At 43.1% G+C, this 26,840-nt stretch overlaps 1 protein-coding gene across 1 annotated transcript in view; it reads left to right on the forward strand.

Annotated features, from left to right (window-relative positions):
* FAXC (failed axon connections homolog) overlaps positions 1–17,903 on the forward strand; it is a 54,688-nt gene extending 36,785 nt beyond the window's left edge. Inside the window, exons 5-6 of the mRNA XM_006777239.2 lie at positions 6,028–6,144; positions 16,502–17,903. Of these exons, the coding sequence (XP_006777302.1) occupies positions 6,028–6,144; positions 16,502–16,791 (407 nt within the window). The 3' untranslated portion in view covers positions 16,792–17,903. The remainder of the gene's footprint in view (positions 1–6,027; positions 6,145–16,501) is intronic.
* Positions 17,904–26,840: the final 8,937 nt, after the last annotated feature.

A 26,840-nucleotide genomic window follows, 5' to 3' on the forward strand; every position in this document is an offset into this window, starting at 1 on the left:
CCCCCCCCCCCCCGCAATGCACCCTAACCCCAAAAGGGGATCAAATCCACAGCCTAGGTATGTGCCTTGTCTGGGAATCGAATGGGCAATCTTTTGGTGCATGGGATGATGCTCATCCAATGAGCCACACCAGCCAGGGCTCTAGTGGGACTTTTAAGGCCCACATTGCTCTTTGCTTTTCTCCTCTTTTTCCCTTGGTTCCCCTGCTTACCAAACCCAGCGCGTATCAACTCTGCACCTTGCTTGTTCTCTCAGTTGGGCTTGAACCTTCAACCATCCCTCAGCGAGTCTGATGTATCCTGAGCCCCTCACCTCCCAGGGTTTCTGGTATATTCAGCCTTCATTTGCCCTCACCAGAGGTTCCAGTCCACACTTCCAACCTGGAGACCGACAGGGAGTTACAGGTACTCAGATATTCCTCAGCTGCTTCTGTTCATCCCTACAGAAACCAGTGGGGTGGTTCAGCTGCGGCTCCTAGGAAAAATGGCCATAGATTCTTTGACTTATCGCCCATGCCTGCTTCCTCAGAACCCTTCAGAAGTGCCCTTAATACTTTGGTTTTGCTAAAATCCTCGGATTGTGAGATCTGGGATCACTGGGAATACCTGGGAGTGCTCAGACTTGAGACTTCAGCTTGGTTTGGCTGTGGTTGGCTGTCTCTAAGCAGTCAAATCTAAATTCAGGTTCCCTCTTAAAAACACTTCCTGCCAAGGCCCTGAAGGCCAAAGCTGAAACAATTTGAGCAACAAAATAAATAACGAGAGTACTGGATTATGAGCCACAGAATAAAATAATTATCCATAAGTGCATACTTAACATAAATAAATAATTGAATACATTAGTAAATGAGGGATGAAGTGAACAGTAGACATTTAATCAATACACGTAGAAGGAATGAGATAGAAAATCTTGATTAGGCAAACACTTCGGAAGTAATTGTTTCAGATAACATCCACCGATGGGTGTTAAAAAAATCAAAGGGCCAATGTTTGTGGACAAGCAGGAGATTTATACAGTCTCAAAATATCTCTCCTAAGATTATTAATCGCAAAAGGAAAAATAGTACCATGACAGTGAAGAAACCTCACAGACACTACCTTTATCACATGGTCAAGGTTAACATCTCCAGTGACGAGACATGGACATTATGGACCCTCTGATTTGATGCTCTGAGAAGGTGTATTAGTCAGGGTTCCCAGAGAAACAGACCAATAGACTATATGAAAAAAAATTTAGTATAAAGACTTAGTATAAGGAGTTGGCTCATGCAATTATGGAAGCTGACAGTCCAAAGGTCTACAGGGTGAGTTGGCAAGCGTGAACCCAGGATGGCTGATGGTGTGGTTTGAGGCAGGAAAAGCCATGTCCCAGTTGGAAAGCAGTCAGGAATGAAGGGTTCTTTCTTGCTTGGAAGAGAGTCAGCCTTTCTGTTCTAGTCAACTAATCAGACAAGGCCCACCCACATAAGAGAGGGAAGTCTGTTTTACGCAGTCTACCACTTAAATGTTCATCTCATACAAGACACCCTCACAAAAGCACCCAAAATAATGTTTGACCAAATAACTGAGCACTTCATAGCTCAGTCAAGTTGGCAAAAAAAATTAACCACTACAGAAGGGTACAGTAATACTTACCTGGTATTCTTGCCAAAAATACATGACCTAATCTAATCATAAAAAACCTTAGACAAACCCAGATTGGTGAACATTTTACAAAAGAACTGACCAGTATTCTTTAAAAGTTCAAGGTTATGAAAGAGAAGGGAAGACTGAGCAATTTCATAGGTCGAGGAGAAAGGAGGCATGACAACTAAGTGCAATGTGAGCTCATGGACTGGATCCCGGAATGGAAAAGAACATTAGTTGAAAAACTAATAAAATTTGAATGATGTCTATAGTGCAGTTAATAGTATTGTCTTAATGTTAATTTCCTAGTTTTGATAAATGTACTGTGGTTATATAAAATGTTAATATTAGCAGAAGGTGGTTGAAGAGTACACGGCAACTCGGCTATTTTTATAACTTTTCTGTGAGTCTAAAATTATTTAAAAATAAAATGTTTTTAAAATGCCACCTGCCATTGGGCACTCTAAGGACTTTTTAGTAACAGGATATTTTTATAGTCTTTAAATTTATAAATGTTGTATGTGTATACACATATAATTTTGTATCTACCATTCACTGTTTCCACAAATGATAAATTTCATCAGTTTTGTTTGCTAGCACCTTTCTAAAAAATATATTTTTACTGATTTCAGAGAGGAATGGAGAGGGAGAGAAAGATAGAAACATCCATGATGAGAGAGAATCACTGATCGGCTGCTTCCTGCATGCCCCACACTGGGGATTGAGCCCGCAACCCGGGCATATGCCCTGACCGGGAATCGAACTGTGACCTCTTGATTCATAGGTCGACGCTCAACCACTGAGCCACTCTGGCTGGGCTGTTTGCTAGCACCTTTTAAAAATCCTGAAACTTCTGCTCCCTCTGTATTCTGTATTCCTCATGTTAAAGCATCTTTTTGTAAACATCCTCAGCTCAGCCCTCCTGTTGCTCCATGGGGTCCTTATTGCTGAGATGATGGCCCACGAGGCATGTTAGGCAGAGCGAAGAGCGATGGGCGGGAAGTCAGGGACCTGGTGCCAGCATTCTTAGCCTGGTTCTGTCACCAACTCAGTGCCCTTCCAGTTCTAGTGTTCTGAGGCCAGTGGCAAACCTACATGCGCTAGTTCATGTATGGTTTCAAATTATTATATTTTTTATTATTTTTCCTTATTATCAACATCCTATGTGTTCCATTTTTAGGTTTCTGAAGTTTTTTTTTTTTTAATCAGTTTTTCCTCTTGTCTTGGATTGTACAATGGACTTCACAGATTTCTCTCAGCATTGTACCCCGAGACTTTTTTGCAATTTGAGATAATTTCTTTTTCCCTTTTGATCAGAAAGAAGTTTTCCTCTGTTGGGGGCCAGATGTAAGCTGGCAAGGTCCTTGCACCTGTAGGGGCTAGCAAGGCTGGGACCCTTACCCCACAGTTTTCCCAGACTCGTTTGGAGTGCGATTATCAGTAGAATGGGAGTAACATTTGTAGAATGAGAACAGCCTTTCATAGCTTGCCAAGAAGTCTGTAACTATTTACTGAGATATGCTGTACTGAGAACTTGTCCTTCTGCTGTATCTCTCCCTTAGAGATGAAGAGGAACAAAGAATACATTCCTCTTGACAGACCTCCTGTTCAGTGTGTTATGTATAAATAGGATTGTATAGCTAATAAACTCGCTTCAGTTCATCAAGAGAACTGGGGTCCTCCCGACCCCGCTTTCCTGTCTTTCTTTCTTTTCTCAATTCCCACCTCCCTGCCTCAGCCCTGCTCAACCCTGTCAGGCTGGCCCTGACATTCCTCTATCTTTTCTTCTCTGTGAAACAGTGTGTAGCCCTTCTCCTAATAGTCCCTAAGATCCTCTTGTGGCTTCCAGTTGGTGGGCTTCCTTGCATTCAGGCCTTCAGTGGGCTGAGCCTGTCACAGCTCCCAAGGGAGCACTGGCTGGCACACCCCTCCCATCCTTGCAGGATGATAGTATAAGAGCTCTAGACCGGGGTCCTTCTGCATCACTGAATCACTGATGCCAGAAGGGGTGTGGCTGAGGCCTGGAGCCAGCAGGATGCACTATTAAGCAGTAACAGACACTCTTGAGAACAAATTATATACTTGGCTTTTTAAAAACATTTTTAAAAATATGTTTTCATTGATTTCAGAGAGTGGGAGAGGGGAAGAGAGATAGAAACATCAATGATGAGAGAGAATTATGAACCAGCTGCCTCCTGCATGCCCCCTCCTGGGGATTGAGCCTGCAGCCAGGAATCGAACTGTGACCTCCTGGTTCATGGGTAGATAGATGTTCAACCACTAATCCACACTGGCCAGGCATATGTTTGGCTTTTCTTTGTTCTTGTAGCCTGGGTAGTATTTTTCCCTTGTATTCCCAGTATTTGGGTAGTGGGTTTAGATCCCAGGTAAAGACTCAAATGTTGGATGAGCTGGTTGGTAATGGAAAACACCCAAGGGCTCTAGCATGGACAGCTTGCTTGTCCTCACCAGAAAGACAATTTGGTAGGTTCAGTATATTGTACTAGTGTAGGTTATTCCCTGGGCCCTGTGGAAAGTAGAGTAGAAATACATTTTTAAAAATTGCCACCAGCTCCATATGGTGGCCTTGTTGTTGTTTTAGTTTTTTGAAATCGAGATATAATTGATGTTTATATAATATTGTGCAAATTGGGATGTATACCTTATTGATTTGATATATGTATATATTGCAATATAATTACTACCGTAGGGTTCACCAACACCTTTATAAAAGCATCAATTTGTTAGATTGCATTCCCCTCCTAGTTTGCCTGTGTGTTGTCATCAGGTATTTAATTTTCTCAGCTTGCCACTCAGGAACAGAGAAACAGGCAGATATTTGTAGAGTACAGCATGTAGAACCACGCCTGACGTGTAGGAAACACTGTATTAGAGTTTGCTAAATAAAAATAAGAAATTACCCTTACTTTCAAAGAGCTCACCATTTAGTTGGAAAGATAAAATGAACAAATGAAAAACAACCAATATATGGTTCAAGAAATTGAGGTTAATTGGCATTAAATGACTTAAAATTCTATAGGGTTGTACGTGTAAAAGTGAGATTTGAACACAGGACTGTCTGAATTAAAAGCTACTGTTGCCACCAGATAAAGTGAACACAGAAAGCTTTGAAGCGGAACCTCGTAAGATGATAGTCTTTATCATATGGAGGGAAGTGAGGAGCACATAGGTTTTGGGGAAGCAGAAGAGGGGTAAGTGCAGTATGAGCACTAGGAAGCATAAAGTGTCCTGGGGACTGTGGGGTGTTCCTTAGAATAGATTTACTAGAGAAAGGGAGGCATGCGGAATAAAACTGGAACATGGGTTGGAGGCCGAATATAATGAGCTTGAATTCATAGTTAAGTTTGGACTTTTACTTTAAAACCCATTTTGTAAACCATTAAAGGTATTTGTGAAAGGGAGGGATATGATGACAGAGTGTCTTAGAGAGTTACGTTCAGGGGTATGGGATGGACTGGAGATCCAGAGGGACTATCGTCATGAGAGCTAATGTTTATTGAGTCACCCAGATATGGTGCTATGTGCTCTACATGCATTATCCCATTTACTCCTCACAGCAGCTCTAAGAAATGGGCACCGTTAATATCATCTCCATTTTCCAGATGGGAAAACTGAGGTTTTAAGAGTTTTAAGACCAGGCTCCCACAGTGAACTAGGTGGATCACTTCCACCTGTGCTGCCTCTACATGCTATAGCACCTGACAGTGGCCCAGGAGACAACCTAGGCCAGATGTGATAGTCAAGGTGACAAGGCCTGAACTAGGTCAGTAGTGGTGGAAAATGAGAGCAGCAGTGTGAAACTTCCTGTAATTTTATAGCTTTTCTTTATGTAGTGTTTCCCATGGGGCTGGTCCTTAGTGGTGAGAACCTTGCCAAGACCAAGGAGGCTTCATGGAAAACCTTGCCTCCAAACTTCTTAACTAACTTAGGCCTCTTCTTTTCCCCAAGGAAATGTATTAAATTAATAAAGTAAGTGCTGAGTTTGGTGTGCTTGGCTTGGGTTACTTTTGAGATGGTTTAAGCAAACGTCCAGGTGTTCTCAAGCTTTAATCACTACAGTTGGAGATGAAGGGGTACCTCCAGGTCTGTGGGTGATCTGTTGTCCTTTTTTCCCACGAACCTCCTCCCTTATCTGTTTATCTTGACATCTTCCCAGTTACTTCCCTGCTTTGCAATTGTTTGGGTTAATATATCACAGAATTGTTCAATTTGTTTTACTTTTCTTTCTCATTCTTTGAAAGAAAGAGGGGTGCATGCATTTTGACTCTGCAAATCTTTTGATTCACAGTTAAATGAGCACATAATGCAAGTGTGCTGAGTGCCGTGTGACCTTGCGGGGCAGCACAGGCCAGCAGTGACCTCTCTGTTCTGTCTGCTGCAGGTGATAAGAAGTACATCATGGGGCCCAAGTTCTCCACTCTCGACGCCACCGTCTTTGGACACTTGGCACAGGCAATGTGGACCTTACCTGGGACGAGACCTGAGCGGTTGATCAAAGGCAAGCACTACGAACCTCTTCAGGTTTTGAGAGTTGCTGGGAGGGTGCAGGGTAGGAGTAACACAATGGAGAATTCTAGGCTGATGCCTGGGAGCTTGATGGAGACACCAGGCGGTGGTATCCAGGGCCAGGGTGTTTTCTGTGATCAGCATATGTACGGGTGGAGGAGATACTGGGCTTCTCACCTGCCATCTTGTTCATGTTGTGTTCTGGCAAAGCTGACACAAATCTTGCCATGTCTACACCCGGGCTTTTCTCCCAGGTCCTTACGTATTGACATAACACTTGTTGCTGAAATATGGCTTCAGTTCTTATGGCAAGGGTTCCTAGTACCCTTGTTTTGTTGGTCTTCATTATTTTCTTTGGGATGGTGGTAGTTGACCACTTTCTGGTGTGTCCACTGCTGCAGCAAGCACAGTGGGCTGATGGACTCACTGCTCCTTTTGTCTCACCTGATTTTAGATTTTTCACATGTAGGTGAAAGTACACTGTTCTGTGTCGTTTGAGTTCAAAGCACTCCTTTCTCCTATTTCAGTAGTGTCTGTAGATCAGACAATGAGGAAAGTGTCAATAAATGCTTTGTAAGTCTGGTGCTATGCAAAGTTTTATATTAATATTAGAGGCCTGGTGCATGAATTTGTGCATGGGGGGGGGCGCTGAGGGAGGTTGGCCAGCTGTGGGGGGGGACCATGGGAGGTTGGCCAGCTGTGGGGGAGGGACCGTGGAAGATTGGACACCGGCTCCCCAGGAGGGAGCCGGCCCTCTGCCCCCATGGGAAAGGGGCGCGTCCGCCGCCATCCACCACTGGTTCCCTGTCCCAGCCTGGCCTGAAGGTCCCGATGGGGTTGGGAGAGGAGGTGATGGTCCCCAGCCGGGTGTGGAAGGAACAGACGCCATACGCTGACATCGCCGTCGGTGCCCTGCCACCGCACAGTTCCCCGCCTTCCCCCCTCCTCCTTCCTTCACCACCATGCCACCACCGCTGTGGGGCAGGCGGCACCTGGAAAAGGGAGAGGATGGGAGTGAGATAAACTCTTGTTTATCTTTCAATAGATCGCAGCAAGGGAGCTGCTCTGCTGTGTATGAAACCCCAACCCAGAAGCAGGTCTCTACGAATGGCTTAGCACCAGGGGCTGAGGGGGGCCAGCCAGCCAGGGGGAGGGGTCACGGGAGGTTGGCTGTGGGAGTGCACTGATCACCAGGGCGCAGCTCCTGTGTTGAGCATCTGCCCCCTGGTGGTCAGTGCGTGTCACAGCGACTGGTTGACTGGTCATTCAGTCGTAACAGTCGCTTAGGCTTTTATATATATAGATTATTTGTACATTTTGACCAAAGAAACACAATCGTGTATTTTTGTTGTGTGATATTGGCTGTAAGACCTGTTAGAATTACAATTCTAGACTGGAGGGGTAGAAGTGGGGATGAGTGGAACCTGAGCTAGAGATGAACATACATACATGTGGGGGTCGGGTGGGGGTGGGGCTGGTAGCCAGGAGTAAATTTCATGTTGGCAAGGGGTTCAGGAAACATCAGCTTAACTTGGGTTGATGTCGAGGAACCAGATATTGGCGTGTATGTGTGTGTGTGTTTGTGCATGTGGCTTGTGTATGGTGGAGTGGGGTGGTGAGATAAACAAGGTAATGGGGGCCTCTGGGAGAGGCTTCCCTTGCATTGCTGGTGGGAACTGTTTAGAGTCATCTCCAGTTTGAAGCAGTGCCTAAACAAGTGCCTGAGGGCTAGGAATGTGGGGATCAAGGTTTGATATTTAGGTTTGGGGAAGGGGGTTGACAAGAGTTAATCAAGGTGTTTATGCTCCAGCTGAGCAGGCTGGGCATGTAGATGAGATCACCAGTGCGTAGCATATAGAATGCTCTCAATTACTGTTGGATGGATGGAATGATGGAAGGAACCAAGCAAGGCAGAATTGTACATGAACCTGAGGCAGGCGAGCAGCCATGTGTGGTGATCATGGAGTAATAGGAGTCACTCTCCAGATCCTGCTATTGGTGAGGCTGGGGCTCCAGGTATGTGGCCAGGCCTGGTTGGAATGGTTCAGGCATTGATGGAAGAACTGGACTTCCGCTGAGTGGGGCTAGGGATAGTATGGATTGATATCAAATTTCCTAAATGATCAGTGTAGAGATGGTCCTTGTGATGTGTTGGAACTTATCTACTAGTAATTTGAATGTTATCATATTGGTGATATTTATAACTTTTACAATATTAGTTTCCCTTTTTTAATCCGAATTTCCACAGTGGTCTAAAATGTATTGATTCCTTTTAGTTCATTTAGGAGTGTGTTTTATATTTACTCTCCTTTCTTGTTACTTTCCACTCCCTCCCTCTAATTCTCTACCACACCAGCCTTACACACCCACTAGCACAGCCCCCACATCTACTTACTTCTACACACATGCCCATACACACTCACTTGTACACATACACTTACACTCCTAGCCAAGCACATTCGCGCATGCGCACGCACAGACACACACCTTATGCATACATACATGCACATCTCTTGCGGTGACCTGTTAGTCAGAAGCACTCAGGAATCCATCATCAGTGGAATTCTCAGATCCTGTAGTATCTATCCCCTTCTTGCAGAAAAAAGCATCTTTTGTAATTTATTTATGACTTGGCCCTTTCCTCTATTACTTTCTGGAAGGACTTGAGGCATTTAGTGTTCTCTTTAGAGGATTGATCTGCCTTTTTGGAGGATTGATTTTGAGTCTTATCCTGAGACACACACATTTGGGGAAATCTTACACCATCATCTGCAGGGGCCTTCTGGCACACAGCTGCATGCACTTTGATTCTTAAAACAAGTTAGTAGCTTTCAGCTCTCCCCCGGGATGGGTGTAGCATGAATTATTCAAGTGCAGAGAGTTTCCAAATCCCATTTTAGTCATTAGATTCAGGTCCCTTCAAAACCTTTGGATCCAAGCTACTAACATGCAGGCACACTGCTAATTTGGTCTCAACTTCTTCTCTGCCTTTGTTTTTTCTGTGATGGAGACTTTCCCAAGAAGTAATGAGAGAAAGGAGATGTAGAAACAGCTAAGCCTAGATAATTTAGAACTGAATCAAACCCCAGAGTGTGAATGGCTTGGATCAGACAGTGTGCTGCCTTAGCTTTGAAACACCCATGTGTGTGAGTGTATAAATATTAGCTTTTTGGTTCTACATATTATTGACAATATGTAGCCATAGAAGCTACTTCTGGAACCTTCTAGATTAATGAGAAATGTTCCTTAATTTAGGTGAGTAAAGGGACAGACTATGAATAATCAGCAATTCTTAAAATATTTATGTATTTGTTTATGTAGCTAGATCTCTAGATATAAATATATGAAATATTATTTTTTTTATTTTTATTTTTTAAATATATTTTATTGATTTTTTACAGAGAGGAAGGGAGAGAGAGAGTTAGAAACATCGATGAGAGAGAAACATTGATCAGCTGCCTCTTGCACGCCCTCTACTGGGGATGTGCCTGCAACCAAGGTACATGCCCCTGACCGGAATCGAACCTGGGACCTTTCAGTTCGCAGGCCAATGCTCTATCCACTGAACCAAACCGGTTTCGGCTGAAATATTATTTTCTTAACTGGAGATAATTTAGACAAGATAGAAAAGTTTAAAAGATAAAAAACAACTTGTGACCCCCATCACTCACAGAGAACTGCTATTAACATTGTGTTATATATATTCATCTTATATCAAGTAAATGAATATTTTTAAAAATTGAGATCATAATATCAATACAATTATAACCTACAGTTTTTAAATTATCTATGTAAATTGCCATATGTGATTAATCTTCTTTTTTCTGGACTTGTGGTTTATTTCAAATAAATTTTACTAATATTCTATAGTGAATATTGTATAAATATATACTCTTGCTTATCACTGCCTATTTAATTACACTTCATGTTGGGGAATTACTGTCTCAAAGGGTATAAGCTCTTGATCTATATGGCTAAGTTGCTTTCTAGAAAGACTTTAGCAGTTTATATTCTCACGAACGTTTGAAAACACTTTAAATTTTGTTTCTCAATTAGGGTTGCATATAATTTATTTTGAAATTTTTGCCATTTTTATAGTCAAAAAAGAATCTTCTCAGTTTTATTATCACCAACACTCTTAATGAGGAGTCACATTTGATATATTGATCAGAGTATACTTATTAGAGAATTAGAGGCCTGGTGCATGAAAATTCATGCACTGGAGGGGGGTCCCTCAGCCTGGCCTGCCCCCTCACAGTCCGGGAGCCCTCAGGGATGGGAAGCGACCCGGTGATCAGGGGAAGGCAACGCCCCATCACACCTCTGCTGCTGCCATTGCCGGCAGCGCAAGCCTCAGCCGACCCTGGTTACCTGAGCCTTGGGCTGGCCCTGGGTGGCTGTGGGGGCTGAAGGGACTAGGGGACTCCAGAGGCAGGCACCCCAGCGGGGCTGAGGGGACTGGGCGCTGCCATCTTGTGGCTGTGGGCGCTGCCATCTTTGCGATGGTGTGAGGATCAATTAGCACATTCCCTCTTTATTAGATAGGATTGCGTGTGGACTTGGGCTCTCTTTAAACAGACACAGAGACTGGAGAGCTGCCCAGGAAAGTGAAACGGAAGCAACAGAAGGGACTGGCTTCTGCGATGCCTCTGCTTGCCCTGCAGAGCCAAACCAAACCACACAACCTAACGCTGGTTTTCTGCATTTGTAAGAAATACAACCCTGTGTTCTAAGAAACACAGATCAGCAAGCCTTGATCAGCAACTCTTTTGCCAACAGTTATTTATTGCACTTAGACTTTATTTTTTGCTTATTCTCTGACAGGTTAAAAGGTAGGAAAAATGCTGGATATGCTTGAAAAACAAAGGAGTCCTCACTCTTGCTGTGCTCCGCCTGAAGTGTTCAGGAAAGGTTGTTGTGGGTGCATTCAGGTCCCAGCAAAGGGCTGGCTCAGAGGACTTGTGTGGGTCTTTGGATTTTGAAAAATATGAATTAGTGCCCTTTCGCTTCAAGGAGACGAGGGCAAGGGCCTGTCCTCATTAGGGAGTGTCCTCATTAGGGCATTCAAGTTTGCGAAGGACTTTTCTGGGAGGATATCTCAGGGCCCTTCCTGCCCGTGTGACAGAATGCTAATGGGAGCAACCAAGAGCACGGCCAGCACCTTGCACCCGTGTGGAACCAGGAGATGCTGAGCAAATACCTGGAGAACAACTGAGTGTGTGTGGGCACTGGCTCCATGTTTTCCAAATATTTGCTAGTTAATGACCAAGGGCTGGGCAGGTGGTGCTGGGAGAGGTTGGCAGGCTTCTCCTCACTCGCCCTCCTGCCATGCAGGATTGGCAGCCCGGAGAAACCGAGGCCTGGGTTCTGGGTGTGGTTGCCAATCTCTTCAGTGTCAAACTGTACAGAATGCCTCTGAATATTAGAGAAATTGGAGTGACACGGGAAAATAAAAGGAATGGTGGGGGATAGTTCCGTAGGAGAAACTCCCAGAGAAGAGCTCTTTGTTCTGTCTGGGAGTGTGCTCCGGTTAGAGGGCCATTTGGCTTTCTGATGAATATCCTGTCTAGGTGTTTGTGAGTATCACTGATTACTCACTAGTATTTTACTAATTTATTTTATTCATTTTTAAATTAAAAATGTAATACATGATTGTCACAATAAGTTGAAAAATACAGGGATATTTTCAAAGATTTTTGACCTCCCCTCATCCATATCCAATACCATCCCCCAAGGAATAACCAGTATTAAGGATTTGGAGTCAATACTCTGTGTCTTTCTTTTTTTTAAATCTACAAACTTATTTACATGTATATATATAGCTGTTTTGATTTGTTTTTACTGTTTTAAAACAGTTACATTGTGCATATTACTTTATAACTTGATTTTTTTAACTTAATACACTATCATATCTCTTTAACACATTTGTACATTATTCTATAGAATTTATACACCATACTTTATCAATCAGTTCTATTGATGGACACTCAAACTCTTTTCATCTTTCTTATCTTTCTTTTTTTATTGACACAATTCTGTATTCAACATCCATATACATGTAGCTTTACATACTGATACTCTTATTTTAGTAGAATAGACTACTAAAGGTGGTCTGCCATGTACGTTTAAAATTTCAACAGACAACATCAGATTACTTTGCAAGAAAGGTTATAGCAATTTAGACTTCCACCAGCCGTGTAGTACAGTGCCTGACCTCTACATTGATGTTCAGACTTTAGTATTTACCAGTGGATGAAATTGTTATTTGATTGTTGAGTACACTTTGAAAATGTACTTTTCTTATTGTTTCACAAAGTTTGCATCTTCAATTATAAGCATTTATGTTTAGTCATCTCTCTCTCTCTCTCTCTCTCTCTCTCTCTCTCTTTCTCTCTCCCCCTCTCCCTCTTTCCTTCTAACTACATACAACCTGTTTCTACTGCCAAGTTTTTCTGTTCTTTTGGCTGGTAGGCATGTTGAGTGGGTTCACTGATGGAAAATCTGGGCACAGGAAGGATTGGCAAAGAGAGATAAAGGTAGAACTTAATTACAGATTTTCACTCTATCAGGATGGGTGTGTGAGCTCCCAGTCCTTGCTTATCAGAGCAGACCCTTTCTTAACTGCATGATAGAATAATCACTTCCTTCATGACAAGTCATTTTGAAGGCAGCATCTTATAATTCTTTGAGACCTCAGAAAGAATTACAGAAAAATATTCTGTGACAGATGGTGCAAAGCTGTTAATTCCCAGGCCAGGCTGTCAGGTCCCCAGTAGAGGGGCAGAGTAGAGTCATAGTGAAGGGCTTGGAGCCTGGGGAATGCTGGAGTTTGAATCCTGGCTCTGCCACTATCTGGAACTTGATCTTAGTCAAGGTAATTAACCTCTCTGTTGCAGTTTTCCCATTACAGATAGGGATAATAATGCTTCCTGCCTCATAAGCATTTTTGCAAGGACTAAGAGAGTCAATATGACTTCAACAAATGAAAAAAGCACATCAAACAGTGCCTGATAGCCAGTAAGGACTATATATGTATTTGCTATTTTTATTAACTTTTATTATTGACCAGTGAAGTGCTATTAATGTTGCACAGTCACGAAGGGGGCAGGTCTTGGGAAGGAAGATAAGAAACAGGCTGTAGAAAGAACAGCCACAAAGAAGTGGATAGACTCATGGATGGTGTAGATCCTGTGGCTCTTGTGACCAGATTATGACTTTCTCACAGCTCCTAGGGAATGCACTTGATTAAGGCAAACAGGGCTGTCCCCAGGGCCTGCTGTGAAGTGACCATAAGTCATTTGTGGTGTTTCCCCACCACCTCCTTGCTGCTGCCTCCCCATCTTTATCCAACCCTTGGTTACCTGTGGTTGGCAGCAATACCCGGTGAGGTGTGTCTCAGGACTGTTTCTTTTCGGGAGAAAACAGGTGAAGGTTTTGGATGTCTTTCCAAAGGGAACAGTGAGGTTGGCTTTTCTGCTTCTGGCTCCTTAGTGTGTACATAAAAATCTTTGAGTAGGGAGTGATCCGAATGGACTCTTACACAGTGTGAATTGAGCTATTATGATCTGATAGGACTGAAAATTGTACCCTGGAACCAATACAAGAACATCCTATATAATAAAAGCCTAATATGCAAATAGACCAAACAGTGGAACAGCTGGTGGAACGACCAGTTGCTATGACACACACTGACCACCAGGGGAAGACACAGGAGCTGCCTCCAGCTTGCAGGCTCTAGGCTGGCCAGGGCAGGTGCCAGCAGGGGCCCCCTAATTGCCCTGCCTGTCGCCCCACAGATTAGCCCTGATCGCTGGCCAGGCTTAGGGACCCTACCCATGCATGAATTTCGTGCACCAGGATTCTAGTTGGTTTATAGGCTTCATGAAGCAGAGAGATTTGCTTTATTGTGCTTTGTAGGGAATATGTGTTTATTTAAAAGCAGAATAGCAATCAAGATTTGAAAAATTTTGCCCAGTTGGTGTGGTGGCTTAGTGGTTGAGCATCAACCTATGAATCAAGAGATCACTGTTCGATTCCTGGTCAGCGCTCTACCCAGGTTTCAGGCTCGATCTCAGTGTGAGGCATGCAGGAGACAGCCGATAGATGATTCTCTCTCATCATTGATGTTTCTCCTTCTCCCTTCCTCTCTGAAATCAATAAAAAAAAAATCTAAAAAATATTTGAAAAATTTTAATGACATGGGAAACATTTGCATTAATGCTAATAGGAAGTAACAGTTAAGTAATAATAATGCCAATAAATAAATAGGAAAAAATACTGGGGGAAATGACACCAAAATGTTAATTGTGGTTATCTTGGATTGATAAGATTATAGATCCTTTGTGTTTTCCTTTTTATGATTTATAGTTTCTCTATACATAGTTCTAATTTTCCAAAATGGGAACATGTTGTTTTTTGATAGAAAATAAAAGAGTAGTTATAGACTATAATTAATAGACTATTTATACAGAAACAACCTAATTGTCCTGTGATAGGAGATTGGTAATAACAAAATGAAACTATGGTACATCTGTATAACGAAATACTATGCAATTATCAATTGGTGATAGTGTGAAATTGAAAGATTTTAATTATATGTTAAGTGGAAAAAAGTAGGATAGGAAACAAAATATATAGTAAATGTCATACAGCAAATGTAAATATATATAAATACTATATAAAATTCTGGAAGAATGTAAATGAAAATATTATGGAAAATGGGATTATTGATAATTCTTTTATTTTTTTATCTATATTGTCTATTTTTTGCAATAAAATATGGATTACCCACCTATACAATAAGTGAATGTTTATGTAACTTTTAAATATATATATATTTTAATTTAAATTCTTTATTGTTAAATGTATTACATAAATCTTCTTTTTCCCCCATTGACCTCTCCCCGGCCGCCTCCAACCCCCAGCACATGCCCTCCCCCCACCTCTGGGTCTGTGTCCATTGGTTATGCTCATATGCATGCATACAAGTCCTTTGGTTGATCTCTTACCCCTCACTCCCTGCCTTCCCTATAGGTGAATATATTTTTATTGAGGGAGAGTGAGATAAAAACAGTGATGAGAGAGAATCATAGATCAGGAGCCTCCTGCACAACCTCCTGGGGATCAAGCCTGCAATCCTGACATGTGCTCTGACCAGGAATCGAACCATGACCTCCTGGTTCATAGGTCGACATTCCACCACTGAGCCATGCTGGTCGAGCTTTAGATAACTTTTAAAAAGTAAACATCCTAAGACTATTTTTAGGGCAATGAAGTTCTATAAGACAGTGACAAATTACATATTTATAAGCAATGTTGCCATCTGGTGGATTAAAGGCAAAAACTCACCCTGTTCCTTCCTCACTTGAAATTAGGAAAGGAAAGCCAAATGCTGTGTTGTGTTTCAGACAAATGCCTGGATGATTTTAGCAATTTAACCATGTTTCTTTGATTCAGATGGAAAAGAAGTGGTCCAGTCACTGAATGAGAACCCAATTGTTGGTGCTGCTGTGGAATTTAATTTAAAAAATGAAAAAAAAATCTACTTTACTCTGGGTACACTCATCCATAGAGACAATTCTGAGTTATCCATTTGACGGATTATTTAGAGCAAAGTTTCCATCCTAACATCACATTTGTTAACCACTTGGCATAGTGCCCAGCCCGTAATAACTCTACAAATATTTATGGAATGAATGATTACCTCTGGCTGGTTTAATCCAATTGACAGTTGGTGTATTTTCATGGACTATAAATTAATTTACATATGAACCAGTTGAAGCAAACATAAAATAATAAAATGCTTCACAAAGCCAAATGATGGTAGTGTAACTGCCATTTCAGATAAACTATCCATCCCCAATTTCTCATCACCATAAAACTCACTCCTAAATTTCATCTAGCCCCTCACTGAATTTACCTTTTCCCACTCACCTTTCTTATTATGTGTAGAAAGTCTAAACATTTTGACAGTGCCTCTGTGGGGAAATTTTTTTTAAAGTATTTTTGATTGATTTCAGAGAGGAAGGAGAGGAAGAGTGAGAGAGAGAGAGAGAGAGAGAGAGAGAGAGAGAGAGAGATCACTGATGAGAGAGAATCATTGATCGGTTGCTTTCTGCATGACCCCTACTGGGGACCTGAGCCCAAAACCCAGGCATGTGCCCTGACCGGCAATTGATCTGTGATCTCCTGGTCCATAGGTCGACACTCAGCCATTGAGCCATGCTGGCCAGGCTTGAAAACGTTTTTAATATCTACCCCGCCCCATTCTCCCACATTGTCCAGAAAGCCCAGAGCGGGCAGATTGCGGCCCCTGAGAGCTAACCCTGGCTGTCCTTGCCACCCTGCAGGTGAGCTCATCAACCTGGCCATGTACTGCGAGAGGATCCGGAGGAAGTTCTGGCCCGAGTGGCACCACGATGACGACAACACCATCTACGAGTCGGAGGAGAGCAGCGAGGGCAGCAAGACCCACACCCCTCTGCTGGATTTCAGCCTTTACTCAAGGACAGAGACCTTCGAGGACGAGGGAGCAGAGAACAGCTTTTCCAGAACCCCAGACACGGATTTCACTGGACACTCGCTCTTTGATTCCGATGTGGACATGGACGACTACACAGAGCACGAGCCGTGCAAGTGACACAGCCTCGTGGGCCCTTCCTGCTGGAGCTGCCGCTGCCTGGGTCGGTCTGGGTGCCCAGGCAGAAATCCACCGGAGCCGGGAAGAGGTCTCCGTGCCTGGCACCCTTCTCACAAGCGACTGGACGAGAGCAGCCTTATTTCTCTTTTGTACACAAAAAACACAGAACCGTTCAGATGGCTCCATTGCAAACAAACAAACAAACAAAATGTCAGCATGGTTCCTGAAATCCATTTTTGTTTTCATTAGAAAACTAATATTGTGAGGTAGACCAGGTGCAAGGGCAGGTTTTCCTCCGATGGTGTATGTGGATCCTCTCCAACCTGCGGGCTTCGTTGTGAGATGAATTCTTGAACATCCCCCATCCACCAGGGTTTGAAGGAATGAGAGATGTCATCAGAAGAAAAATGTAGGAGATGAATGTCCTGTGGCTGTATTTTATGCGTGTATATTGGACGTTGAAGTATAAGTTAAATAAAATCCATAGATATTCAGTGAACACCTACTATGTGCAAAGCACTGTGCTAGGTGCTAATCAGTACATGTTGTATCCTAAGCCCTGCCAGGGACCAGCTGTGTGATTTTGGGCAAGTCTCTTAATTCTTGTGTGCCTCATTCCCCCCACCTGTAAAGTGGGGATAACAATGCTCTCCACCTACCTACCTCACAGGGGTGTTGTGAGGATTCATGGGTTCCTTGTGGCGCTTTAAACCTCTGGGAAGAGGTGTGACATAAACACAACATTTTATTCTTTATTGTGCTCTTCATACATTTGAAGATTTGAGGGCAAAGGAATTCCACATCCAGGCAGTAGTCACTGCAGTCCCTCCAAAAAGCCGGTCAGATGAGACACACAAAGGCTCAGCCAGGACTCTGTCATCATGTCTCTTGGTGCCCTTGCTTGAATTGAAATCTTTTGTTGAAAGAAAAACTTGGATGTATTTTTACAAATCATCAACAGCTACAGATGGTCTTTAATTATGTCTGTCTGCAGAAACGTCTTCCCTCCATTGCCTGAACGCACCCTGGGATGTGCCCTTTGCTGATTCCTGAGTGTTAAGTAGTTTGATTTATTTGGTGGGAATAAAGTTCAGGAATATGGGCTTAATAGAGGAGAAGCGGAAAACATTTGATTGATTTTTGGAAGCAGAGGCTAGCCAACTTGTGATGTCTGTTTGAAAACAAACCTTGCAAGAGGTATTGAAAGGGGAAGGAGGAAGAGGATCATGTTACTAGCATCAAAGCACTTTGTGCAGTGTAGACTCTATGCAGTTTTATTAATGCAACTCTTCTGGTGTGCTCAGTCGTTGCCCAGTGAGAGGAAAGCAGTGCTGAGGACAAAGTTCAATGTTTCTTAAGGATCTCCCATTCATTCCCTCCCGTACTCCCACCCTCCCCTCAGAGCCCATGAACTCTGTATTTACTGAGGCCCTTTATCTCGGAGGACACGGTTTTTGTTGATTTAAAACATTTCCAGTGAAATTTGGGGTGAAGATCCTGGGGTGGCAGCCATGGATGTGGGCTAATAGAGTCAGTGTTAAGATTTGCAGCTGGAAACTAAACAGCTTCGCTTCTGATCACAACCGACTGGCGAGGTAAGGACTATTCATTATGGGGTGGAAGAGGCACTTCTTGAAAGACAGCAATTTCTTCTGAGAAGTTCATGTACTTTACTTCAGAAAGATTCTATGAATATAGCTTTTGCAAAAACAATTCTCAAATACTGAGGATGCACAGAGATAAAGGGGGCGAGTTTTTGAAGCTGTTTGCCATTTAAGCAACTGTGTAGGGCAAGCCTGTCAAACTCGCGGCCCATGGGCCACATGCTTTGTTTATTTGGGCTGTGTCAGCCTTTGAGTTTGACATGCTTGATTTAGGGGCTATGGAACAAGGAAGAAATGTTGCGATACCCTAAGTTAGAAATTCTTATTCTACAGATAACTTTGTTGTTCATATATTATTAAGATGATTCATTTTTGAGAGGACTGTTTGATGCCTAATGAGAATGTGGTGGTGAAGATAGGAATGGATAAGCTGGATAAGCCTTTTTTTTTTTTGGTCTCCAGTATCATTTGGGAGGTCTGTTTGCCTCTCTTTCTCTAGCAAGTGTGTCCCATGGCCAACTGGAGGCAGTTCTGTGTGGCAAGGGAAGCTCCTGTCCTGAAGATGAATGTGATGAACAGGTGGACTGTGGACCTGGCTCCACCAAGACTCACCCTTTCTCCACCCACAGATGGAAAGACTTGTGTTTGAAACTTTGTCTATAACTTATCCTTCCTGCGTAGCACTGTTGGATGTATCTTACGAGTCTGTAGGTTCGTTCACATATGTTCTTTATTGTGTTGTACTTGGAGAGCAAGTACATGGAGAGCCAACATTCAGAGTGAAGTTATGACAGTTGAGTCTATCCAGGTCACTCCCATAGGAGCTTGAATGGACATTGTACCAGAAGGCTTGGGTGCTGCCCTGACAGCTCATGACTGGGTCATCAACATTTTGTAGGTGTGACTTGATTTGGAATCCTAGAAGGTACACCCCCCCTCCTTCCCCCCAGTTATGTTATGGCAATGAAATGACCAAGACAAAATCACTGTGGTGGGGAATGACTTACGCAGTCTTTATTGGGAGGGCTTTAATTTTACGTGGTTCGTTCTTCAGCTATCCAGATTTGAAGTGTTTTCCAATTTGATGAACAGGTGCTATTTATTACAAAAATTAACATAAAAAATTAGGGGACATTTTGGTTATCTGGCTCAGTTGTTCAACTTCTGTGTTTCTTTTTACTGGAAGGTAACTTAAGGAAGTGGCTCTTCGATGCTAACATGGTGCTGGTTGGACAGAAGACCCAGAGGCCACCAGTCCTGTGTCACCTCTCATTGTGAACATAAATTCTGCCTCTCTATCCGCTTCTCTTTGCCCTCCCTGTCCCGACTCATCAGGATTAATGAGCAGCAGTAGTATGGTTTGTATGAATCAGAGTAGATACAAGGACAATATAAGTTTATTGCAGAATTGAACTATATTGTTAGAGTTTAACACTTCGTTGTTGTAACATAATGAATTGTGAATGGCGACATTACCAAGGCCACGGGCTACCCAGAAGGCTGATCACAGACTTAGAGCAACTGGGCCGTGAATCACCACAGCTGTCTAGTCCTCAGGTGAGCCCTGCCTGTGGGTACTGGGTAGTAGGATATGCTGAAATTCAAGAAAGGAAGTGTTAAGGATTAGCCTCATGGGCCTTGCTTGGATTATTTGAGAGCAAGTGTCGGATCATAGAAATGTATAGCTAGGCTGTGGATTATCTCAAAAGCCCCTTAGAAGAGAGCCTGAGGGCATTACTGGCTCAGTGTCACAAATATTTATTTGCAGGGCAGGACCAGAAATAGGTCTTTCACCTTGCTTTTGGTGGTTCTTGGTGTTAACCACTTTGACTTGATTTCCTTTTAAATACATGCTCTCTGAGCGATCACTCCTAGATGTCCCCAGAACCAGCTCATCCCAGCCTCTTGGAGAGTGCTGGGACTCCTCCACTCTTGTTCCCAGGTCTGTTCAAGCTGGTCCAGACCAATGCAAGGGACCTTTCTTCAGGATCCACTCTGTGCAAGGCACCGCTAGGCTCTGTGAATGATACCAAGATGGACACCCACGTCACCAGCACTCCTCATTTGTTATGTATCTTTTAAAGCATCCACACCCATATGCTCACCACCCACTGAACACCTGCCCTGTCCTGGCCCTGGGATGCGCCCTGGATTTAGATAGTGAACAAAACAGACATGGCACCTTCATTTCAGGGCACCCTCTTCCGGGCAGACCTCTGCAGTAGCCTCTTTTACATGCTTGGCCGCTTCCCTGATCCAGGCCCCCACCATCACCAGGTCAATCTTTGGAAAAAGCTCTGGCCCTCGTGGGATGCCGTAGTGCTTCAGGATGAGGGTCACTCCTTAGGGGCTGGTATGCTCACCTCTTTTCTTTTTTTGGTTAATCCTCACCTGAGGATATTTTAACATTGATCTTTTAGAGAGAGTGGAAGAGAGGGAAAGGAAGAGAAACATTGATGTGAGAGAAACACATTGATTGGTTGCCTCCTGCACATGCCCTGACCAGGGCTAGGACCGGGGAGGAGCCTGCAACCAAGGTACATGCCCTTGACCGGAACTGAACCTGGGACCCTTTGGTCCGCAGGCCAACTCTCTATCCACTGAGCCAAACCATTCATTCATTCACCTCTTTATTCACCTTGTCTCCTGGGGCCCTTCCTGTAAGCCATCCAGGTTGGCTCATTTGCTGTGGCCTGAACATGCCTCGTGTGCCCCCACTCTGTGCCTCTGTCCATGCCAGAACCTCTCATGAAATGCCTGCCCTTCCTCTCCACTGGCCCAACTCATGCCCACTTGTCAAGGCCCAGCTTCATTGGTCCTGCAAGAAGGCATCTCAGCTCACAATCTAGAAACACAACACTCATCTCCTTCCCGGAGGCTCATGGGAAAGGTATGCTCAGGAAAGGGCCCCAGGCTAGGAAGTAGTGCTTTCAAAGGAATGTTGTATCAGGGACTCCCTCAGTAACCTAATGAAAGTCCTACACCCTTTTCCCAGAAAAGTACACGTGTGTAAACATATACAATTTACATATAAGTTTAGGAGATTCAGAAACCTTTTTAAATTACCTGTGGATTTCTTAAGTGGTTCATGGACCCCAGTTGAAGAAGCTTTCTTCTAAAGAGTTTTTAAACTTGTTGTTAGTGTTCGTCTTTCTTGCCTTAAACATATCCAGAGAGGAGAAAAATAGGAATGGGATAAGCAAGCAAAAGTCATCTCATCCTGGCCCATGTTGCTCAGTGGGTAGAGTGTCGGCCCATGCACCGAGGGGTCGAGGTTCCATCCCTGATCAAGGGCATGTACTTGGATTGTGGGTTTGATCCTTGGCCCTGGTTGGGGTGCATGCAGGAGGCAGCTAATTGATGTGTCTCTCTGGCATCAATGTTTCTCTCCCCCACCCCTCCCTTCCCCTCTCTAAATATCAATGGGGGGAAGTGAGGATTAACAAAAAAAATAAAAAAAGTAATCTCTATGATTATTCCCATTGATTATGTCTGAGTGACAAGGAGGGAAGGAGGAAAAGTTGGCTTACATTAATTGAGAGAATATGTTTTGACAAATTAGGCATTTTGAAAGTGACAGGATTTTGTTGTCACCATTGTCATGTATCTTTTAACCATCCAGAAGGTCTACTTATCAAAATCAGTTCAGGGCCAGGTGAGCTTCATTCGGACTCTGAAACCCACCACTTCTGCATGGGCAGGCTGACTGGCCTGGGGCTGAGGTGGAGGGAGATGGCTGGATTTTTCCTTACAGGAAAAAGGTCTGCACATGCAGGTTTTCCTGTATTCATTTGCCCATCCATCCATCCATCCATCCATCCATTCATTCATAGAACAATTGTTGAATGTATTTTCAAAAAAAGGATGGTGACTTAATTTCCTCCCTTTCCTCCTCCCCCTCCTCCTTCCCTCTCCTCTCCTCTTTTCCCTCTTTCTTTTTCTTCTTTCTTTTTCCTCCTTCCTTCTTTTTCTTCTTTTTCACAGGATGAAGTTATTTTTTGTTGCTCCTGACTATGACCCAGGTTGTTCTCTTTTACATGCAATGCTATTTAAGTTAAATAAGAACTGATGGTAATACATTCAATGACAAATACATCTGAGTCTAAATGCTGAACTCTGGCCACCCAGCTTAGCAGGTCTAGGGGTCAATGTGTGGAATATGGAGTGCTTGACTTTAATTCCATTGCTTCCAGTGGTCTGGGTGAAACTCAAAGTTCAAAAGGGTCCTTGGTGAGTGGGACAGGAGGTGCCTCTTGCCTGCAGAACTCCTGCCAGTGCCAGATTTTTGACATTTGAATTCTTCACCAGAAATTTAGGAGGCAGCCACATATGGGCCGTGCCCCTTAGAGGTGGTTACAGAGAATACTGAAAAGCAGCTTGAAGGAAAGCTGATTTGGGGCTGACGGTGGCCACCTCAGTCATTCTGGCTCTTGCCAAAGCAGAGAACTTGTCCCCAAACCAAAGCTCTCTGAAACTGCTACTGGCTGGACCATGACACATTAAGACACTCAGATTTCAAAAGGACTGACTGTTGCCCCAGATTGTAAATTTGTACACAAATAAAGGGGACCATTGCAACAATAAAACAAATAATTATGGATGTGGTCTAGCCAGTACCAACCCTCTCTGTCATTCCAGTGGGGAAACAAGTTACCCAGAGCGAAAGATTGATACAGTGCTTTGGTGTTCTGTACACAATGAAATATTTCAGCAATGAACTTGATGTCCTTTTTGAATATTTAAAAATTGCTGCTGTCCCTAACTATAGCTTTAAATATTTTTGAAACAATTTAATCATTGTAGAGCAATATATATTTAGGATAATAGTTAATTTGTGAAAAGTAGTGTTACTGTGGCTGATTCACCTCCCATCCCCCAATGGCAAGCGTTTCTTTTTCTTTTTTTACTTTATGGCTCTGCAATTGAGTAACTTTTATTTATTAGTAACATTTAACATCCCCCTCCCTTTTTTTAGTATTTTTAAAAATTCCCCCATGGCTTTGAAAACAGTAGGATTCACCTCCTGAATTGCCATGTTAATTAGCATTGGCTAAACAGATAGCAAAGGGAACATAATATAATTGCCCACTGGAGGGCTAGAGAAGGGAAATGCTTTGGATATTTACTACCTTCCTCCTCTTAAAAAAACAAAAAACAAAAAACAAACAACAATCTATGGACTTTTTCCCTCTAACAGTTGTTCAGAATTGGAAGATTTCTCTCATACTAACACTGCCCCTCAACAAGATCTCACATCTGGCTTATTAAAATATACACCATGTCCAAATAGTTATATTTTTGTCTTTAACAAGTTATATCTGATTTTTCCAGCAATTAAGCTAAAGACAGTGCTCAAAATTTGAGGGATTTCTGCTTCATTAAGGGCGACATGTGTGTGTGACTCTTGTCAAAGTGGTTTTACTTCAAGTAATCAGTCTCATGGGATTATGCTTATTGTAAACATATGTTTTTCCCTGTGATCTGCATCACGCAGGGTGTCTGACAGCTCAAATGTTGATGAAGAAGGTGATGGCTTCTTGATAGCGACGGTTGGGAAGATGAGGATCCCATCCTCATCTTTCACTTGGTTGTATTCAAATTTCACTGCGTAGATGGAGACAAAGAAAATGACACAACCAGATGGTGTGGCTGGGCTAGAGGTGTGTCAGGCACACCGAAGTTTTTTAGACGGTGGCATCTTACTAAAGGGCAGGTTGTAAATACAAAAACAAATGCAATCGTGGGAAGGATGGCCTGTGGATATGCAGGTGGCTGGTGCAGGGAGCAGTGAAGCAACCTGGTCTTTGTCTTGTTTATATTCTCATGCTCCCAGATTGTCCCACCGGAAGCGACTCTGGGAACCAGGGGAGCCGCTGAGTGCCTGCCCCAGAGTGTTCACTCCTGTGGAACTTCCTCCTAGTCTTCACAAATGTGTGTGGCATATAGTTTCCATTTTATAAATATAAAATGTACAAAGCAATGTAGATTTGTTATATAGAAATCCCTTAAAATCTTTGGAGATACCCCAAGTCATCCCTAGGTAGACAGTGGTCTCCTTGTGCTCACGCACCTCATCAGTAAAACTCCCTGAGCATGTCCCTCTGCACAGTTATCTACAAACACACACTCTGCTCATACTGCTGTACTGATATATTGTGTACACCGAAAGCCACGGCGAACGTAGAAATTTACAAAGAATATTCTCCCGTACTCTGCCCTAGAGTTTAGAGAAAGAGGCAGGATAAGCACCTAGGTAGCACCTTGAAGGCTGCAACTGACTAAAGAGTGTGGATGTAACATTTGTGGCAAAGTGGGTGTAAAATAAACGTGGATGCATGCTTTTAAGGCATTTCTTTATTATTTTTACTTAAAACAGGCATTTGTGGTTAGGGGAAGAGAAGCACGAATAATTAGATGTTGCCTTTACAAGATCTCATTTTAATTCTGTTTTTGGGGATCATTTGTTCTAGAATGTCTTGAAAATTCCTGAAAGATTTTACAGTCCACTGATTTAAGCAAAACAAGAAAAGAAAGGAGAGGGGGAAACAAATAATGCAAATGCAGGATGTATTGCCTGAGAACTTGAGTGCCAGTGTGAAAAACATTTGGATAATCCCTGGTCATCATCATCTCATTGAATGTCTGTTTTCTGTTTGTTTATAATCTTGTGTCCTCAAATGTGTAGGAGATGGACAGATTTATTTTCTGATCTCTGAGGCGGAGGGACCACTGCAGGTGTACTTGGAACCCATATTTCAGCGGCTGTGGGCAGGTGGGTGGACGCTGCCCAGAAACATTGACCTGTACCATCTGTTTCACAAACACAATGACTAGCATCTGGCCGAAGGAGGGCCTCAAGTGGAGGCGGCATTCCAGGGTTTATTTCCAGACCTGTGAGTTCCTTTAGCACAGTTATTGTTAGTATTTATAAAGCCATACCTAAACTTGTACACTTGATTGTAAGATAGATTTGAACTGTGCACTCTGTTGATTACTGTATATAGACGTGGAAATTCTGTATATTTGGTCTTAATGTTGTATGTATTTGATGTGTAGATGATAACTAATGGATATGAAATAGCTTTCTGTGAATGTCTTTATTCCAATTCACTTCTCTTTTGCAAATTTGAATCTTTAAACTTTACACCCAGGAGGAAAATATAAAACTTTTGCATCTAATATACTGTTAAATGATGGTCTCTTAGATGATTGGGAGAATATTTTAGTTGTAAGGCTCTTGTATAATTAGAACAGAGGCAATGAATTTTTTAGGCATATAACTTTCTGAGAGCATTTCAAGTGAATATTTTTAAAGTGGAAAAGCACTTTGAATATGTTTTCCTACCCTCTCCTGCCCTTGCTTCCTGCCCAGGGTGCTGCCCTCAGAGCTCTCTGAGGAGCGGTGTGTACTGGTGGAGGGAAGAAAAGGAGAAGGAGAGCGCAGGGCACGTTATTAGGACCTCCCCTTGGTAGCTCGGCTTGATAGCAGGCCGAATTCCCTTTCTAAAAATATTATTCAACTAGTTTTCTCACCTCTTCAATCAGGTAATTACGATTCCCATTTTACAGATGAGGAGAGAGGCTTGGGGCAGTAAATTAGAGTAATGTGGCTAAAATATACTCAAGTAATATCTTGGGGTTAGAGAGTTACAGAGAGGTTTTGGAAATACAAATCTCATTACTAAGTGTTTCACTCATATATGCGTGAACTGCAAAGGTAGCTGGGCATAAGGACTTGTCAGGATTGAGGCATTCTGGATGTTTGAAATCCTATCTACAAATTGGACCAGCTATTATTCAAATACTAGTGGCCTGGTGCACAAATTCGTGCATGGTTGGAGTCCCTAGGCCTGGCCGGTGATAGGGCCAATTGGGGCCATCTCACCCAGTCCTGATGGAGGCAGCTTGGGGCCAGCCGTGGGGAGGGACCGAGAGAGGTTAGCCAGCCAAGGGAGGTTGGTTGTGGGAGCACACTGCCCAGCAGGGTACAGCTCCTGCACTGAGTGTCTGCCCGCTGGTGGTCAGTGCACATCATAGCAACCAGTCATCTGGTAGCTTAGGCGCTCTCTCTCTCTCTCTCTCTCTCTCTCTCTATATATATATATATATATATGCTTCTAACCATTTAGAGCAAATTACGATAAGGTAACATCCAAAATCACCAACTGCCCAGACCATAGGAATATCTATTAAGTATAAAATGAGAGAGCCCCCTAATCATACATTCTAGAGATACAAGTTTGTTTGTTTTTATCCCTTTTACACCCCCTTTCTCTCTTGACCGAATAAATCCCAAATATTCCGTCCTGCGCATTAACACAGGTCCTGCCTGGAAGTGCTCTGGGACAAAAGCGACGTCTTCAGCTGAAGTGGCTCCAGACCCGTCCATCCCGGCTCACGCTCAGCCTCTGGCCCTCGGGGGAAGCGTGATTCTCCTCGCTTTGG

This window comes from Myotis davidii, unplaced genomic scaffold, assembly GCF_000327345.1.
Source record: "Myotis davidii unplaced genomic scaffold, ASM32734v1 scaffold68, whole genome shotgun sequence".
Classification (NCBI taxonomy): Eukaryota; Metazoa; Chordata; class Mammalia; order Chiroptera; family Vespertilionidae; genus Myotis; species Myotis davidii.